This window comes from Mobula hypostoma, chromosome 1, assembly GCF_963921235.1.
Source record: "Mobula hypostoma chromosome 1, sMobHyp1.1, whole genome shotgun sequence".
Taxonomy (NCBI): domain Eukaryota; kingdom Metazoa; phylum Chordata; class Chondrichthyes; order Myliobatiformes; family Myliobatidae; genus Mobula; species Mobula hypostoma.
Window position 1 is genome coordinate 78,728,013 of NC_086097.1, and position 20,691 is coordinate 78,748,703.

General features: G+C 41.4%; 1 protein-coding gene across 1 annotated transcript in view; it reads right to left on the reverse strand.

Moving 5' to 3' along the window:
* Window positions 1-20,691, reverse strand: part of gpr176 (G protein-coupled receptor 176) — a 67,505-nt gene that overhangs the window by 30,791 nt on the left and 16,023 nt on the right. The window contains exon 2 of the mRNA XM_063051220.1: window positions 4,585-4,837. Coding sequence (XP_062907290.1) covers window positions 4,585-4,837 — 253 coding nt within the window. The remainder of the gene's footprint in view (window positions 1-4,584; window positions 4,838-20,691) is intronic.

The window sequence follows — 20,691 nt, forward strand, 5'->3', positions numbered from 1 at the left end:
GAAGTGTCCTGGATCACCACAATAGAGACAGGAACCTGTTCTCCGGCGCCGCTCTCGTTCCTCCTGAGACAGGTGCATGCACCCCACTTGCACAGGCTCCTCAGTGTCCGTGGGCTGGGTGGTGAGGGAGGGGAAGAGGGGAGGAAAGACGATAATCAGGTGGGGTGTAGGAAGTTTGAAACATTCTTTCCCTGTGCCACTCAGTCACCCGGTCGTCAGCTCAAATAGCAAGATTAATCAGGTCATCCAGACTATTCTGCTCATCCCAGATGGCGATCTCATGCTGGACCCCTGCCTTCAGTCCAACCCATCTCCACTGCAAGGGTACGGAATTTAACTGCATAGGCTCTCACCGTTCCTCTGCCTTGGTGCAGGTCCAAGAGTCGGTGGGCAACCTCCTGACCCCATACTGGAAGATCTAAAACCCTCCCTTAACTCCACCACGAAATATCGAAACGACTGGGCTGCGGGGTATCCTTGCTCCCATAAAGCGTTGAACAGGCTGAGTGGAGGTCCATCAAGAAAATTGACCATGTACACCAGTTTTATAATCCACATCAAAATAACCAGGCTGGGCTTGGAATGTCAGCTCGCATTGGATAATAAAATTCTTGCAGCCATCAGGATCACCAGAATATCTGCCTGGTGGTGGAATACTCAGTTCTTGTATGGACACGGGTGTCTGTGGGGGTCCAAATGTGGGAGTCAGCTCTGGTCCAGGCGCGAGAGCCAGTTTTGATCCAGGAGTGGGAGCATTAGTAGCAGAGATTGTAGGGCAGCAGAAAAGGAGGACCTGCGAGATGCTGGGAGTGGGACTGAGGCGGCCTGAGTCTGCTGAATTGTGTTGGTGAGAACGTTAATGGCTGTTAACTGATGCTGGCTGTTCACAGTAAGTTCGTGGACGGCAGCCGTGAGTGCAGAAATTGCAGACACCTGAGTCTGGTTGTCTGCTGTGAGCTGTTGAACAGTTGCAGCTAGGGACGACACCTGTTCCTCCAAGTGAGACTGGGCTTTTTGGCACGAGATTATCTACCTCATTACCTCCATAACATCACTGAGAATAGATTCCATTGCCTGTAGCCTGTACCCTACCTGACCAATGAGTCTCACAGCCAAGGTCAGCTGCTCTTGCTCTGCTGGGTTCATCTTTGTGCGTTTGAGACTTGCTGCCACAAGGTTTGGACATGGCCCAAGTGCGGAGTGACAGACACTGAAGCAAGTCGATAGTTCACAAAGCTTTAATGCGAACAGTGTTAAAGGGAAAATAAAACAACAAATGCTAGGCCGAACAGGGCCATTAACTAAAACCCTCAGACAGGAAATGAAGCCTACACTGTGGCTGATATGAACATCTAATTATTAAACAAATACCACTAGTCTTCAGAGTCAATACAAATAACAGCGTAGCGTTGCTGTGCTCTGTCCAAGTCTCAACAGGCACTACAATGACAAGTATGGAGTTAAATGCTATCACGATTAAATAATTAGCTGACATGTGCAAATTCACAAGCGCAATTGACGTATCTACTGTGCTGCCAGATCTGTGGTTGTGACAGTACTCAGGACATCTTCAAGGAGCGGTGTCTCAGAAAGGTAGTGTCCATTATTAAGGGCCCCCAGCACCCAGGGCATGCCCTTTTCTCACTGTTACCATCAGGTGGGAGGTACAAAAGCCTGAAAGCACACACTCAGTGATTCAGGAACAGCTTCTTCCCCTCTGCCATCCAATTCCTAAATGGACATTGAACCCGTGAACACTACCTCACTTTTTTTATATAAATTATTTCTGTTTTTGCACAATTTTTAATCTATACAATATACATATACTGTAATTGATTTACTTATTTATTTATTTTTTTCTATATTATGTATTGGATTGAACTGCTGCTGCTACATTAACAAATTTCATGACATATGCTGCTGATAATGGACCGGATTCTGATTCTGATTCTGATTTTTTTAAAGTGCACGGGTGAACTTCTTCATCTTAAGTCTTCCTATGAGTGTAATTTTGTTTTAGTGTATGCATTGCCTTTACAAAGAACCAGGCAGCAACAGGTTCAGGATCAATCCACATCAGCTGCTTTTCCAAATGGGATGATTTTATTCCAATGAAAATACTAAGTATCAAATACAATAATTGATATTGCAGCAACATTAGCTTTATAGATTGCATGCTTTGGTGTCAGTTTCATCTCATTGATAAGATTTTCCTCATAGACGGCATAACTTATTGTGATTTTTCAGCCCACTGTGTACAGTCTAAGGTCCATAAAGTTTACTTTGGAGCAAAACTCAAAACTGAGTCACCTCGTACTTGTTTACAAACACTATGCTATTTGGAAGAAATTGGAGTTGTTCATATGGCCTGATTAACAAACAACTCTTATTTACCATCATTAACCATAAATGGATTGGCTTGTTTCCCATTTATTATTTTCTATTCTGTTTGGACTGCTAGGCATACAGCCTCCACTTTCTTGTACTTAACAAAAATGACTTTGCTTTGAAGGCTATATATAAGACTGGAAATCTCCCTGTTTACCTCCAGCATAGAATTTCAAACAGTGCTTGTACTTCATCATGACAGAGCTTAAGAAACAAAAGTGTATATATATAAATGATCCATTCCATCACCACAAAATATACAAAGGGAAAAGAACCATAAAACACTCATTTAAAACAACAAATATTTTAGGGTAATGTAATTGGCAGAAACATTCATAATTCACAGCTACCAACATTGTGTTGGGGTTCACCTTAAGAGGCTGGTCTGATGTGATGACATAATTACGTAAAGTACTTTTACCGTACATTGTTTTCAATGTTTTGGAGTACAATGAATGAGTTGCTAGGATTTTTCTGAAACATAAAGTGCTTCAGCCAATTTTATCTGTGAAAACCTACAATATCAAATATATCCAAAGAAGCTTCTTCATTCAAAAATTGATAAATATTTGAATCAAACTGGTAGGTCAGATAATAAAACAAAATTGTAAATTCTTACTAGAGAGCTAGAGCTATTTTATATTCTGCCTATCTATGCTCTCATAAAGAATGACAACAACTAGTTATGGGGTGGTTGTGAGCAACGTGTATGCAGGTCCTACCCAAGGAAGTTGAATCTATAGCACAGAAAAAGGACATGCAGTCCGACTGATTAATATTGAAGCTTCTATATCACCTACCCATTATCAGCTTATGCCATTTTTATGGCACGAAAATTAAAGTTGCTGACATAAAGCATCTACCTAGGATCCACACATCCCTTATTCCGACCCCACCTCCATCCTCACCATGACCCCATATGTAAAGGTATCTTGCAATCATACATTCAAGAGGGGTTAGCAACTGGCCAAAATGAAAAGATAATGACTAGTATTCATTTTTTAGATCATGGAACAAGAACCTATTCAACCAAACTATGATTATTTTAATGGCAGCTAATCATACAAATGGTAAACATAATCACAACCAACTCAAATACAGCATTATCAATTCGTAATCATTGTTGCATATTTTTAAAATATTTACATAGCTCCACTAGCAGGTACTTAATAGAGAAAAAAATCTTTCTTTTATTTTTTGGTTTAGCCTAAAATGCCTTTTTACTGCCTATCCCATATTGCTTGAGAAGGCGCTAGTGAGCCATATTCCTGAACCACTGTGGTCCTCCTGTGAAGGAATTCCCAAGGCAGTTCCAGGATTTAGACCTAGCAACAATGATGGATTGGTGATAAATTTTCAAGTCAGAATGGACTGCAAATTGGAAGGCAAAATACAAACAGCTGGCAGTGTTCTTTGTTGCTTGCAGCCTTTGTATTTTGCAGTTTAGGTATGGGTTTGGAAAGTGTTGCCAGGGCAGGAAACTGCAGCACATTTTGTAGACAGTACACGTGTAATGAATGTAATACCACTAGTTGCTAACAAGATTCTCAGTTGGGGCTCGTTCACTTACTCCATGACTGACAAGCAAAAGTTGAGTCCGAGAGCAGAAGCAAAACTGTAAGATTGATGGGAGAAAGGGGTAAGACAAGAAGGTAAGGAATTATATTGACTCAACTTAGAACTGGGCATACTATGCTTAATTATTCCTTGTAACTTGTTGGAAGACATCACTCAGGGGTGTGCAGGTTTTGTCATCATTATGAAACAGTAGAACACATTCTTTCACAATGTGAAGCATATAAGGTTGAATGCAGGCTGCACTATTATCTTTGGGGGTCGAAAGTTTTCATTTATAAACTTTACTAAGTTATGGAAGTGAATTTAATTTAATTCACAATATTGTCTTTCATTACTTACAGTGTTTTGCGGGTAATTTAGTTTTCATTCAATAAAGAACTAGTAGGGGTTTTATTTCCCAACTCTCTACACCACACTCTAGCCCAGTTGGTGGTGGTAATGCACCTGTAAGTTGGACTGCCAACCACCATTAAATCAGAAGAAAAAGAAGAGGCAACAAATAATAAACTGGGCATCATTACTCTTATCCTGTAAACGAATAAATGAAAAATCTGAAAATCCACAAACTCCTTTGCTTGAAGAATGTTTACAGCAGACCTGTAATAAGTTGTTACCTACCTGTCCAATGCAATGACTGTAAAGCTGAGGACAGTGACTGAACAGAAGACTTTGTGCAGGAATTTGATGATTTTGCAGAACAGCAGGGTATAAATCCACCAGCAGCAGTATGGATTGGCACTCAGAATGATGTCGAAAGGCACACAAACAACACTTGCACAGATTCCAGCGCAGGCCAGGTTTTTGATGAAACGATTTGTGACGGACTTGAATACTGTTGTGTGGCACGTTGACCACAATACCATTAGATTTCCTGTATCAAAATTAAGTAGCAGAATGGTGAGAAACATTGAGGAATAAAATGCTGCAGAGACCCTACGAGGTTTTATTTAGAAATCACACTCTTTTTAACATTGTGCTTTAAGACCTGGGCATGTAAAACAAAAATGATTAATTTTACATGTTTCACAAAAATGAAAAAGAAACAATTGAATGGATGATAAACAGAAATATAATGTCTTTAAAATTCTATGTGTATCTGAAACCAATGTTCTCCTCTGCTCTCCTGAAAATACCTGCTAATCCATTTTCCACATATTCTAATATCACCCAGTGTTCTTTAAAACTCTTCCTTTGATGTCAGTGAGTTATATTGCACTACTTGACTATGTACAGAGTTACAGTCACAATTAACCCCCGAACAGGCTGAGGGAAAATAGTCAGAAATAGCTTTTTTTTTGTACCTTCAACACCAGGTAGAGACATAACCTGTAACAATCTTCTCTCTTACCAAGGTTTTTTAAAAAAAGTTTTGACATGAAATATTAATTCATTTGCTCTTTCCACAGATTCTGCCCTGTTGAGAGAATCCAACATTTTTTGGCTATTATATCATATTCCTGATCTAAGTAATACTTGAGTTAAGATGACTCAAGACAAAACCAGAACTTAAAGCTAAGTAACATGATTTATATGGGGCAGTAGCACAAGAAAGGGGTATCAAATCATGAGGGAAGTTATCTGAATTCTTTTATAAGTCAAGCATTTTAATAAATCTGCTATTCCTCGGTCTTCATATTAGCTCTGACAGTGGATAAATTTTGCAAACATAGTTCCAGTCTGTCCAAAGTTTTCTTCAGCTGACTCCAATAAATAATCAAGGTTCAAGGAGAAAAGCTGTAAGATATTGGATGACCAAGCCTAAATGAATTTGAACCTTGCACCATATTATCCTTGCAGGTGCTGGTATATGATTTTGTGGAAGCAAAATTAACAAGACAAAATTAGCCAGACTCCAGACTGAGATTTTTTCTGTATTCATTTGTTGAATGTGGAAATTCTCACTTGCCCTGTTTGAGAACTGCATTACTGAAAAAAAAATGGTTTGTGAAGGTATTCCAACTGTATTATCCAGAAGTTTAACTTAATGACAATGACCAGCTATGCATTTCCAAGTCTGAATGGCATGGGACTTCAAAGTAATCGTGCATCTGACAGTGTTTCCACGTGTTTGTTCTTCTTGTTCTGTGAGTTTGAAAGGTGGGCATGATATTGAAGAAGCCTTGAGAAGTTCCTGCTGTGTATTTTATGCCTGATATACATTTCAACCATTGTGAAGGAGGGACTGAATGCATAATGTGGTGTAACGCCTGATTACGATTCCTACTGCTATGATGTAGGTATTTCACTTTAGTAGTTTTCTGCAAAAGCACTGCGCCCTGCTGCTAGAATGTTTTGGTTTCAGCCAAAGACAAGAAGCCCTGCTGTTCAACTTAGGAATGTTGTGTCAGCCAATCAGGATGGTGGGCTCTGCAGAAGGCTCTAGAGAGAGCAGAGCGGAGAGAGATTTGTGACTGACACTAGTCAGGTTTGAGGTCTTTAGGCGGGAGCTGTGGAGCAGGACAGAAGGGAAAATACTGCAGAATGCTGTGGAAAGGAGAGCCCCTGTTGCAAGAAGAGCTTTGTGCAGATGAATGGCTCCAAGGAGGAAGGTCAATACCCCTGACAGAGAGCCAGTTTGTTTGAGATGGACTTTGAGGGAAGTTCAGACTGTGACAGATGCTTTCATGCAGACTGTGGGTTCGGCACCATGAATAGCAGTTATACCCAGCTTTGGAAGAGACGAGCTCCAACGGTCATGTGCACGTTTAGACTGGTGTAACCATAATTTTTTTCCTTCTTTCTTTTCTTTCACTTAATAACTGTTTGATAAAGCTGAAATTGGTAAATATACTTTTTTATAATTTGACATGGCGTACGATCTATTATTTCTTGCTGACTGAAAATTGTGTATGGGCAGTATTTACACAGCATTCATTCAAATCAAGGTTTCTTTTATCAGGTCATTCCTGCTTGGTTGGACCCCAAATCATACCAACCCTAGACATATGTTTATGAAAGCTGGCCCCCTCACCACTGAGTCACATGGCTGTCAGTAGAGTTAGCTAATGAGCCGAGGTTGTATACGAGCCTGGTGAGGGGGTTACACTGGCTAATTGAATACCAGTCGAGAGAAAAGCATTGTCCTAGATAGCACTGAGTGTTAAAAGAGGGTATTCCATTGCACTCCTTATTTACCTCACTGGCAGTTGAAAGGCTTTGTGGAGATGACAGGGGTATCAAACCCCTAGGAATACCAGTCCCCAACTGCTGTTGAACCCAGAGTATTTGTGTGATAGGTGCAATTAAATTTCTAATCAGTAGTATCACCTGTATATTATTCATACAATATACAGGGACCGAAATCTCATTTAATGTCCAGAAGAACTGTTTGGACATGAATAAGATATGAATGTTGTTTACCGTCATCATATTCACCTCGGATACTGTTCACGTCCATGTTTTGCTACCTGTGGGAATGAGTTGATTATTATCAATGAAGTTCTGGACTTTAATACAGACATCAATGGATATCCTCAGTTCTGAGCCTAAGGGAGACATCGATTCACATCGTATACAACAATACATATTGCAATACCAATTAACTCAAAATGTAGACCTTGATTTCATTTGTTTGTTTATAAAACTTAAAGTTGTCAATTTAATTTCTCAATCCATGTACTCTGGTTGATTTATGGTCAAAGCTGTTGTAATGTTTTAATAGCCAACATATTTTCTTTAATCACTGATGGTTTCAACTCTCATTCTGTACTCCTTTTCTAAGCATTCTGAATATAAGTTATATTTAAACAGGAATGAAAAGAGAGAATCCTCAAAAGCGGTCAGCGGTGGAGAAAGAAATACTCAACTTTGATCCTGGATTTCCTCACTTGTAGACCACAGTCAGTTTGGATTGGCAACAGCATCTCCTTCACGATCTGCATCAGCACAGGTGCACCACAAGGCTGTGTGCTTAATCCCTTACTTTACACTAATGACTGTGTGGATAAGCACAGCTCCAATGCCATGTTCAAGTTTGCTGATTACATCACTGTCCTGGGCCAAATCAAAAGTGGTGATGAATCAGCATACAGGTGGGAGCTTGAAAATCTGGCTGAGTGGTGCCATAACAACAACCTCTCATTCAATGTCAGTAAGACCAAGGAACGATTAAAGACTTCAGGAGAGGGAAAGCAGAGGTCCATGACCCAGTCCTCATTGGAGGATCAGAGGAGGAGAGGGTTAACAAATTTAAATTCCTGGGAGTTACTATTTCAGGGGACCTGTCCTGGCCCCAGCACATAAGTGCAATTGCAAAGAAAACACAGCAGCACCTCTACTTCCTTCAGACTAGCAGAGATTCAGCAAGGCATCTAAAACTTTGACAAACTTCTATAGGTATGTAGTGGAGAGTATATTGACTACAGCCTGGTATGGAAACACCAATGCCTTTGAATGGAAAATCCTGCAAAAAGTAGTGGATTCAGCCTAATACATCACGGGTAAAATCTCACCCCCCAACCATTGAGCACATCTACATGAAACACTGTTGTAGGAAAGCAGCATCCATTATCAGAGATACCCACCACCCAAATCATTCTCTCTTCTCACTGCTGCCATAAGGTAGAAGGTACATGAGCCTCAGGACTCGCACCACCAAGCTCCAGAACAGTTACTACCCTTCAACCATCAGATTCCTGAATAAAAGGGGATAACTACACTCAACTTCACTTGCCCTATCATTGAAATGTTCCCACAACCAATGATCTCACTTTCAAAGACTCTTTATCTCATTATCACCTGTTCTCATAATTTATTGCTATTTATTTATATTTGCATTTGCACAACTTGTTGTCTTCTGCACACTGGTTGATCCTGTTATAGGTACTATTCTAAGGATTTGGTGAGTATGCCCACAAGAAATGAAACTCAGGGTTGAATATGGTGACATATATGTAGTTTGATAATAAAATTTACATCAACCTTTGAAATTTTCCTGCAATTTATAATTATCAGTCTTTAAACAAAATTATAGGCTTGAGATTATCTCATTTGTTTCACATTTCTTTCGATAATAAATGGGCTACCAAAATTGAGGGGATGCTTTAATTCTGGATCAATTATAAGCTTTTAGGTGGCCTGCCAAACCAGTTTTGACAGTTTCAATCACTTTAGTACCGATTATAAGATGACATCTACATTTCAGGGTTGACAAATGTGTCCACACCAATCCAAATATATGGAGTAATACTGTAACTGTGGTTATTGGGAAATAACATGACTAAATATATTAAATAGAATCGCAACTACAGCTATTTGGTTTTGGAGTTAGCCCAGCATGTGGCATAAGGCTGAAAGTTAAAGAGGAGTCCAAAATCAATGTTGCCAGTGAACGCAGCATCTCTAGGAAGAGGTACAGTCGATGTTTCAGGTCCAGACCCTTCGTCAGGACTAACTGAAGGAAGAGTTAGTCTGATGTGTGTTGCTTGAATTTCCAGCATCTGCAGAAGTTCTGTTGTTTGAGGAGTCCAAAATGATATATTTCCAACAAGAGGTAAGATAGATATTGTGAATCCTTTCCTTATTTATATTTAGACATATATTTCATAGGCGAACATAAAGTTTCAGAGAAAACAATGGCTGTCTGTAAAATGGTTTTTATCAATCTATAAAATAAAATGATATTTAATGTCCAAAGAGACACAAGAGATTGTCGATGCTGGAGTCTGGAGCAACAAACAACAAGCTGGTTGAGCTCAGCCGTTCATACAGCACCTGTGGGAAGAGAAGAAATTGTTGCAGTTACAGGTCAAAACCCTGCATCAGGATTGAGAGCAGAAAGGCAAGATGGCCAAACCAAATAAAAGGAAGTGGCAAGAAAGGATTGTGTGGTGATCCTTTGGCAGAGGATGGGGTGTGAGATGAAGGATGGGTAGTGTCAGGTTAAGGGGTGGATTTGGAAGACTGTGACAGGTGAATGTTAGATGGAGGCAGAGAGATTAAGGAAAAAGAGAATAAACACAGAGGGAGTAAGGTGTGACGAGGGAATCTAAAAACAGGAGACAGGCGCTAAGGGGAGCTAAGTAGGAATGCAAAATGCTACCAGAGCTGGAGGTGAGAATTGGCAGCATTAAGGGAGAGGAGAATAACAGATGGAACTAGATTGGGCGGGGGGAATGGGGCTGTGTCAAGTGGGTGGATGGAGCCAGGAAGGAAGGGGGAAAAGCTAGGTGAAGGTGGACTGGGGAGAGGGTAGAAAAGGAGTCATGGTTTACAACTGGGAGCTCAGAATGACCACTGTGGACTGAGTAAAAGAGTTCTGCAAAACATTCACCAAGTCTGCACTTGGTCTTGCTGATGGAGAGGAAGCCACATCAGGAACACTGAATGCAGTAGACAAGGTTGGAGGAGACTTGTGTAAACTTTCGCCTCTTCTGGAAGGTCTGTTTATGTCCCTGGATGGTGGTGAGGAAGAAGGTGTAAAGGCAAGTATCACATCTATTGCAAAGGCAAGGGGCAAGTACCAGGGTTGAGGGAGAGATGGTTAAGGAGAAATGAGAGGACCATAGAGTTACAGAGGGAGAAAGGGATGGGAGGAGAAAATGTGGCTGTTGGTGAGATTTTATGGCAGACAAAGGACATGGCAAAGGATAAAATATAAATGTAAAAGGATGAAAGGTAAGGACCAGGAGAATTTAATCTCTAACACAAAATAATCTGCAGATGCTGGGATCAAAGCAACACCCACAATATGCTGGAGGAACTCAGCAGGCCGGGCAGCACCAGTGGAAATGATGAGTCGACGCTTCGCGCCGGAACCCTTCGCCAGGATTGAAGAAAGAAGGTGGGGGAGGGTTAGAAGAAGGCTCATAGTTTCAGTTGAATTATTGTTTTTTTTATTACTGGTTTTTCAACTGAAACTACGAGCCTTCTTCCAACACTCCCCCACCTTCTTTCTTCAGTCCTGGCGGGGGGTTCCGGCCCGAAGCGTCGACTCATCGTTTCCAATTTAATCTCTGTTCAGTCTGGGAGGAGGCAAGTTGACAGCATAAGTACTAGTAACAGACAAGATGCAAGATCAGGCTCCTATCAGTCACAGCAGAAGGGAATCCATACTTCCTGAAAAAGAAAATGTCCGTATCCAGGAACATAAACCCTCATTTTGAGAGAAGATGCAGTGGAAAGGAAGAAACTGGGAGAAAGGAATGACATCCTTCCAAGAGTCAGGTCAGGAAGAGTTGTAGTCTAAATAGCTGTGGGAGTTAGTGAGTTTATAGTAAATATCAATGGATTGTTTGCCTCATGAATAAAGGGAAAGAAGTGTCAGAAATGCTCCATGTGAATTAGAGGACACGGTGGAAGTTGGTAGCACAAATGATAAAGTTGATGCATTCAGCACAGGGCCAGGGGGCAGCACCAATGCAGTCATCAATTAGACAGAGAGCATTTGAAACGGGGACTGTCCATGGAGCCAACAATAAGACAAGCACAGCCGGAGCCCATGTGGGTGCCCATGGCTACATCTTTGATTTTTAGAAAGTGACAGGAGTCAAAAGAGAAGTTGATTAAGGTAAAAACAAGTTCAGCCAGGCAGATGAGAATAGTGGTGGAGGGGAAACTGTTTGAATATTTGTTGTAGATAGAAACAAAAGGCTTTAAGACCTTCCTGATGGGGGATGGAGGTGTATAAAGAGGAGGCAGTGGGGGCGGGCAATCAAAGTTGTCCAAACGGTGAAAGGTATGTGAGGGGATCAAGCTGTAGGTAGGAAGGGACTGGACAAGGGGAGACAGGATGGATTCAAGGTATGAGGAGGGTCAATGCAGGCAGAAACACTGAGTATACCAAGACCATGCTGCTTGTGCAGCTTGGATAACAGACAGAAGTTGGGAGTGCTGAGATGAAGCACTATCAGGTTAGACGCTGTGAAGGAAAGATCTAACCTGGGGAGGGGAGGAGAATCTGGCGGTTCACAACGCAGTGTGCGCAGCCGCTCCGAAATGATGTTCTATTTGTTAAGTAGGGGCTGTGCACAATCCTGATTTGATGGAGACAGACATGAAGAAGCACGGAGGAACATCTGGAGAAACTTCTAAAAATGCCTGCTTCGCTGCCGCTGCTACTGTGCGACTGAGAATCTCTGGAGGGGAAGGCCCCAAATCCTCAGATTTGCCTATTGCCTGGTGCCGGGGTCGGGGTCAAAGTGCTCGGCAAAGATGGTGCTCGGTGTCGGAGGCTCGAAGTTTTCGGACGGACTCAGAGTCGGACTGTGGTCGGGTGCTTCCAGGATGCTGCATCGGCAAGTTTGCCACGCCGGAAGCTCATGGCAGGGAGAGTTTCTCCCTTCAACCATCTGAGTGAGATGATGGGATTTTCGAGAGACTTTGAGACTTTTTTTTACCGTGCCCATGGTCTGTTCTTCATCAAATTACGGTATTGCTTTGCACTGTTGTAACTATATGTTATAATTATGTGGGTTTTGTCAGTTTTTTTAGTCTTGGTTTGTCTTGTGTTTCTGTGATATCATTCTGGAGGAACAAATTGTATCATTTCTTAATGCATGCATTACTAAATGACAATAAAAGAGGACTGCGTGTCCTCATAATCTAATCTAATCTCTGGATATAATCAAATTTATGAAGTGCGGGAGATGATGGCTTGATGTGTCAGTGGGATTGGTAAGAGAAGATATTTCGGAGAGATGTGATTTGGCCTCTGCAAGGTAGTGGTAGGCCTGTCCGTCTATAATGGCACTGCTTTGATGGCTGGTTTGTGATTGGTGCAAAGTGAATGGAGGGCTGTGTGTTTGTAGGAAGTGACGTTGGAATGGGCCAGAGGAGTGGAGAAGTCAAGGCGAGTGGTGTTACAGTGGTAATCGAAACTGAAAAGATCTTGGGGAGGGGGTGACAGTAAAAGGCCTGAATGGGGATGGCCAAGTAGAAGGGGAGTGTTGGAGACATGAGAAGGGGTCATCAGTTGGGAGTAAGGACTCCTTGCCAAAGAAATAAGTGTGGAGGCAGAAGCAAAAGAAGAGCTCCACGTCATGGCAGGCCTGGAACTTGTTGCGGTATGGACCATGCACAAAATGAGCCCTTTGCTAAGGACTAACCACTCAGCATCAGAGAGGAAGAGGTCGGGGGATGGCAAAAACATCTAATTTTTAAATTGGTTAGAGAGGAAAACTTGAAGCTGCATAGCAATGTGGAATTTTAATGCTTTCCAAAAGATCATCGAGATTACAAAAAAGCCAATCAGATGTGAAGCCTGCTCAGAACGATGAATTTTATCTCTAAGTTACTTACTCCTTTAAAGCAGATGGAGTGGAACTGTAGAAGTTTTCTAAATATGCAGGCACATTTCAACTTCTAATCCATAACTGCTGTCAGACTGACTGATGAGTTTTCAGGTGATTAGGTCATTGGCATAATGCGCCACTCTATTAAAGCAAATACTTAGTTTGTATTACCTCACTGAGTCAGTGAACAGAATTGCAAATCCACTCCCAGTTTACTACACTCTCATTCATTAACAGCTGTGATGTTGTATGTTTCAGAAAAATGCTTCAAATGTATTAAGATATGTATAGACTACACCTTCCTCTGAATTGACTAACAAGCACAATTTAGGTTGTTGCATCTATGCAGGCATCTATTGCTTACACCAAGTAATTATGCCATGATAATCCCCACATGTATTGTTATGGTACTATATGAATAAAATGTCTGCATTTCAGTGACATGGTTTGCTTTAGCTTTCTTCATTCTATTTATTTATTGTGATACAGCACAGAATAGGCCCTTTCCAGCCCTTCAAGCCACACCTCCCAGCAATCCCCCGACTTAATCCTCGCCTAATCATGGCCTAATATGTCCTTGGACTGTGCGGGGAAACGGGAGCAGTCGAAGGGTCAGAGGGAAAATACACAAACTCCTTACAGGCAGTGCGGGGATTGAACCCGGGTCGCTGGTAAAGCGTTGTGCTAAGCGTGCTGGCCTCACTTGTTTCACTGTCAGTGCTCAGACTTCCCAGAACTTGCTTCAGTCAGTTCCAGGAGACATATTTTTCAGCCAGGTAGTTGTGGAATAAGAGGCCCAGGCCAACATAACAAAGAGACAAAATGGATCAGAACAAGCTCTGCCCATGTAATTCCTTTTTCAGCCTTTCACAGGCAGCAGATGTCATTTCAGCTTTACCTGTCAGGGATATTATATGCTTCTGAATTCCCTTACAAAAACTATGATAAATACTTCTTATAAATATTGTATTCCCATTAAATACATCATTCAAAATATTAAAAACTTCAGATGTTTTAAATAAAACATTTAATAAACTATGCAATTTTTTTTAAAATAGTGAATCTACCTTCCCCTTCCCTGTGTTGTCACTGGGGAACATTAGGAAGCTTTTGCTCTGCCATTGATTCTCCATGGTAAGTACAATGAAAGAGCATAGCCAGGAAAAGGTTGTAAAAGCTTAGCCAGTAAGTTTGACATTTCCAAATCCAGGCATGACTCCCAGCACTTATTGGCACCTTCACCTAGAAATGCCAGCAACTCAATGCAGAATTTGAAGCATTCCCCAGCAAAGCCCAGGCCACAAGTTTTCTCGATTTTGATTTTTTTTTTAAATAGTGGTGGGTATGTGGCAATGTCATATGATGAGAAAAGGGCAGTCCAAAATTGATTTCAGTTTGCCTTGACAATACTGCAGCAAACTCAGAATAATCTTTCATGGTTGACTGAAATCTGTCCATTATCAGTTTCTTCAGAAAACCTGAGATTTGAAATTTGACTTTTTAAAATTAATCTTTAAATAATCACTCAGGATCTTTCAGTACAGTATTCTAACTGCTGATATAAAGGTACAAGGACAGAAATCAATTATTTTCCAATAGTTATCTTTTCAGTTCAAAAAATAAGATAAACCTAGAACATAGTATGGAACTGTGTGTCAAGACACTGGAGCAAGGCTCCAATCGCAGACCCAGTACTGCGCACACAATGATATTAATTGAGTAACAAATCCCAAGGTGGAAACAAAGTCAGCATCAAAGTTCAGGCAGAGATCAAAACATCCAGAGAAATCCAGAAACAGGAAACAGGCAGAGTCACTATTCAGAAGGACAGAATACAAATTCAAATGCAGGAAAATTCACTGACACAATCTGGCAACAAACAGGTGAAAACACAGGACTGAAATACACTGAGCAATAAACAGAGAGGCAGGTGATAGGTGGAGCACAGTGAGACACAGGTGGCTGCAATACAGGTAATAATGAGAAGCAGATGAGAGACGGAATACTCAGTAATACAAGGGCTGGAGTAGAGCAGGAGTACATGGCAATACAAAACCACAGACTGACAGCTAGGGGGGATACACACAAAAAGACAGAATTCAACTGGAGGTACTGGCACTGTAATGGTTAGATGTTAAGAGAAGATCTGACTAATAAGATGACCTAAATTACTTCTAATTAATACTAATTTAGTGACTTACATTGTAATTAGAATTCTATCTTAAACTATTGGAAGTAAAAAATGAAATTGATCATATAACTATTAAATTGTCATTAACTAACGAGCTTTTAAAAACAAAATTTGAATCCTCCCCAGGTCTGAGTTGTATGTAACTCAGTGGTTGTCTCAACTGCCCTCTGATGTGGTTGAATTGTCTCAGGTAAAACTAGTGATGATTAATAATGCTGGTGCAGCCAACAATATTATAGTTATATCATGAGAATTTTATTTTAAATTATGTCACAAGCTCTGGATCCCAACAAAGCAACACCTGACCCAGTGCTGGGAGATCTAGATTCTCTCAATCTCTCATTAATATGAACCCAGGAACATTACATCAGGACCTAGATAAATTTGTAATTAAATTGAAGCATAACTGTTCAGCTTTTCTCTAAAGGAGCCCATATTACAGTAAGTAGACAAATGGGATAGTAGTATAACCCGGCCATGGACAGTCCCAGGCCTGACTGTGAACTGAGGAGGGTTCACTTGGGGCTAGCAACCCCATCACATAAGAAACTAAATCTACAGAAATGCCAGCAGAAGCTCCAAAGACTTCATCCCTGGGAAAGGAAGGATGCACAAAGATGATGGGAAATTTGAAAGAATGGCCAGGACAGAAGACTCTGTCGAGCAGCTGTCAGCTCCAGTTGGGATGATGTGCTTAAGAAGAAGACAACAACTAGCAGTAACCTAAACAACACCAGTACTGCATTCCTTTTACTAATATTTATTTGTCAGTAAAAACGTCTAATATTTTTTCAGATTGGAATATGAAAGAATGACACCAGTTTTTACTTACTGTGAAATTTTCTGATAACCTAACCCTTACACTGAAAGTTCATCAGCATCAGTTCCACAGGTGAACAGATTTCGAGGGAAAAACAGAAATATACAGTTCCATGTTTGCCTGACTGATGAGCCTGGAATTCCAAACTCTTAAAATCTACCTTCAAAGAAAGAACGCTTTCTATGTATTACTATTTAAAGTAGTCACTGGGTCCAAGTGTAGTTTGGATTAAAGTTTATGCCTGCCGTGATACTTCTGAACATCTTAAACTCAGAAGTGTGGAATGTCTCATTAGTAGAGCAGATATGATGAAGGATAAGAAATCGGAGAATGGAACAGAGTCCTTACAAGGTGAGGGTGAGTGTAGGTGAGATACCTATGAAGGTTCGTAGGCTTATAACAGATATTAATAGGATGCTAATCTATTCCCTGAGATGAAGATGAAATTACCAATGACAAGAAGGAGAATAATTAGAAACAGACTGTGAAATATAAAGCATGATGGAAATTGACAGCAAAGTTAATGAAGCTCTGTACAAGTGCAGGAAGCAACACTAATACAACAATGTAACAGGAACACAGTCATTGGGAGGGGCCTGTCCCATGTATTGTAGAGTGGGACCACAAGAATTCACACATACTTAACTTTCATTTGCAGAATTTGAATGCAGCAGAGGGCAATTTATTCATAATAAGATTGAGTTCAGCCACAAAAAAAAAGTGAAATTCATCAAACCATCTTGGTACAGATTGGGGATGCAGAGGAATTAGATGAATTGAATTGAATTGATTTTATTACTTGCATCCTTCATATACGTGAGGAGTAAAAACCTTTATGTTACGTTTCTGTCTAAATGTGCAATTTATAGTAATTTATAATAAATAGTACATACAACAGGACAGTCAATATAACATAGAAATACAATTGTATCAGCATGAATTAATCAGTCTGATGGCCTGGTGGAAAAAACTGTCCCAGAGCTTATTGGTCCTGGCTTTTATGCTATAGTACTGTTTCCTGGATGGTAGCAGCTGGAACAGTTTGTGATTGGAGTGACTCAGGTCCCCAGTGGAGGAGCAGCAGATCAGTACTGAGTGTATAGACATGTTAGGGTGTTTAGAAGTCAAGATGGATGAAGTGTTGGGCCTCCCAATGAGTATTAATGTGGACAAGTCCCCAGGGCCTGATGGGATTTACCCCAGGTTCTTGAAGGAAGCAAGAAATGAGATTGCTGGGCCTTTGAGCAGTATCTTTTTGTCCTCTCTAGCCAGAGGGGAGGTCCCAGAGGACTGGTGAGTGGCTAATGTTGTACCTCTATTTAAGAAGGGAACATGGAACAATACTGGGAACTATAGACCGGTGAGTCTCACATCAGTTGTAGGGAAATTGCTGGAGAAAATTCTTAGTGATAGGATATATGAGCATTTGGGAACCCATGGCCTAATTAGGGAGAACCAGCATGCCTTAGTGTGTAGCAGGTCATGCCTTATCAACTTGACTGAGTTTTTTGGCAAGGTGACAAGAGAGATTGTTGAGGGTAGGTCAGGGGATATTGTCTACATGGACAACATATGTGGCCTAACCAGAGTTTATAAAGTTGCAATATAACCACCTGACCTTTGAACTCAGTGCCTCAACTAACAAAAGCAAGCATTCCATAAGCCTTCTAAATGTGTAATGTGCAATTTATAGTAATTTGTAATAAAATAGTATGTACAACAGGACAGTCAATATAACATATAAGTATAATTGTATCAGCATGAATTAATCGGTCTGATGGCCCAGTAGGAGAAGGTGTCCCAGAGCCTGTTGGTCCTGGCTTTTATGCTGCAGTACTGTTTCCTGGACAGTAGCAGCTGAAACAGTTTGTGGTTGGGGTGACTTTTCTTCAGCTGTCTGAGGTGAAAGACGCATTGTGCTTTTTTCACCACACAGCCAGTATATACAAACCTCGTGAGATCCTCCTGATGTGTATGCCGAAGAACTTAAAGCTGTTCACCCTCTCAACCCAGATCCATTGACGTCAATAGGGGTTAGCCTATCACCATTCCTCCTGTAGTCCACAACCAGCTCCTTTGTTTTTGCGACATTGAGGGAGAGGTTGTTTTCTTGACACCACTGCGTCAGGGTGATGACTTCTTCTCTGTAGACTGCCTCGTTATTATTTGAGATTAGGCCAATCAATGTAGTATCGTCAGCAAATTTAATTAGCAGATTCTAGCTGTGGGTGGCATCACAGTCATGGCTGTACAGAGAGTAAAGGAGGGGGCTCAGGACGCAACCCTGGGGGCACCTGTGTTGAGGGTGAGAGAGATAGAGGTGAGGGAGCCCACACTTGCCACCTGCAGGCGATCTGACAGGAAGTCCAGGTTCCAGCTGCACAAGGCAGGGTGAAGGCCAAAGTCTCTGTGTTTCTTGTCGACCCTGGAAGGAATTATGGTGTTGAATACTGAACTGTAGTCCAGGAACAGCATTCTCACATAAGTATCCTTCTTCTCCAGATGTGTAAGGAAGGCATGTAGAGCCGTGGCTATTGCGTCATCTGTCCATTGGTTGTGTCGATAGGTAAATTGTAGGGGGTCCAGTGTGGGTGACAGCCTGCTGCAGATGTAATCCAGTCTCTCAAAGCATTTGCTTATTATTGAGGTGAGTGCGACAGGACGCCAGTCGTTCAGACATGTTACCTTGGTATTTTTAGGTACAGGGACAATGGTGGAAGTTTTGAAGCAGGAAGGCACTCTACACTGGGAGAGGGAGAGATTAAAAATGTCTGTAAACATACCTTCCAGCTGTGCTGAGCACATCCTGAGAACCTGCCCTGGGATGCTGTCCGGTCCCGCAGCCTTGCGACTGTCCACTCATTGAAAACATCTGCATTCTTCAGCCTCAGAACATAACAACGGACACTTTCAAAGTGGCAGAGATGATCAGAAGTTCAAAGGTCAAAGAAAATTTATTATCAAATTACATGTATGTCACCATACACAACCCTGAGATTAATTTTCTTGCAGGCATACTCTGTAAACCCATAATAGAAAAATAACCATAATAGATAGAATCAATGAAAGTCTGCACCAACTTGAGGGTTTACCAGCGTGCAAAAGACAACAAACTGTGGGAGTACAAAAAGAAAGAAATAATAATAGTAAATAAATAAGCAATAAAAGTTGAGAACATGAAATAAAGAGTCCTTGAGAGTGAGTCCATAGGTTATGGGAACAGTTCAGTGATGGGACAAGTGAATTTGAGTGAAGTTATTCCCTTTGATTCAAGAGCCTAATGATTGAGGGGTAATAACTGTTCCTGAACCTGGTGGTTTGAGGCTCCTGTACCTTCTTCCTGATAGCAGTAGCAAAAAGAGAGCATGACCTGGTGGTGGTGGTTCCTAATGATGGATGTTGTTTTCCTGCAACAACACTCTCTGTAGATGTGCTCAACAGTGGGGAGGGCTTTACCTGCAATACACTGGGCCATATACACTACTTTTTGAAGTATTCTCCATTCAAGAGCATTGCATATCAGGCTATTGTTCAGCAGATCAATATACTCTCCACCAAACAGAAGTTTTAGATGTCACACTGAATCTTCGCAAACTCCTAAGGAAGTAGAAGTCCTGCCATGCTTTCTTTGTAGTTGCCCAGGACAGGTCCTCTGAACTCATAACACTGAGGAATTTAAAGTTGCTGACCCTCTCCACCTCTGATCCTCCAATCAGGATTGGCTCATGGACCCCTGGTTTCCTCTTCTTGAAGACAATAATCAGCCTCTTGGTGTTGCTGACATTGAGTAAGAGGTTGTAGTTATGGCACCACTCAGCCAGATTTCAATCTCCTTCCACTCTGCTGATTCACCACCACCTTGATAATTCTGTCATCAGCAAACTTGAGTATGGTAATGGAGCTTCGCTTAGCTACACAGTCGTAACTGTAAAATGAGTAGAGCAGGAGCGTAAGCACACAGCCTTGTGGTGCATCTGTGCTGATGCAGTGTGTGGAGGAGACGGTGTTGCCAATCTGAATTGACTGGGCTACACACACAAAATACTGGAGGAACTCAGCAGGGCAGACAGCACCTATGGAAAAAAAGTGCAGTCAACAGTTCTGGCTGAGATGGCTGGCCTGCTGAGTTCCTACAGCATTTTGTGTGTGTTGCTTGGATTTCCAGCATCTGTAGATTTTCTCTTGTTTGCGAACTGGCTGGAGTCTGCAAGTGAGGAAATTAATTGTACAGGGAGGTATTGAGGCCAAGGTCTTAAAGTTTATTGATAACTTTGAGGTGGATGATGGTATTGAAAGTCGAGCTGTAGTCAATAAAGAGCACACTGATGTAGGTGTCTTTGCTGTCCAAATATTCCAGAGTTAAGCGAAGAGCCAATGAAATGGCATCTGCTGTGGACCTGTTGTGCTGGTAGGCAAATTGGAGTGGATCCCAACTCACTTCTCTGGCAGGAGTTGATATGTTACATCACCAACCCACTGGTTGA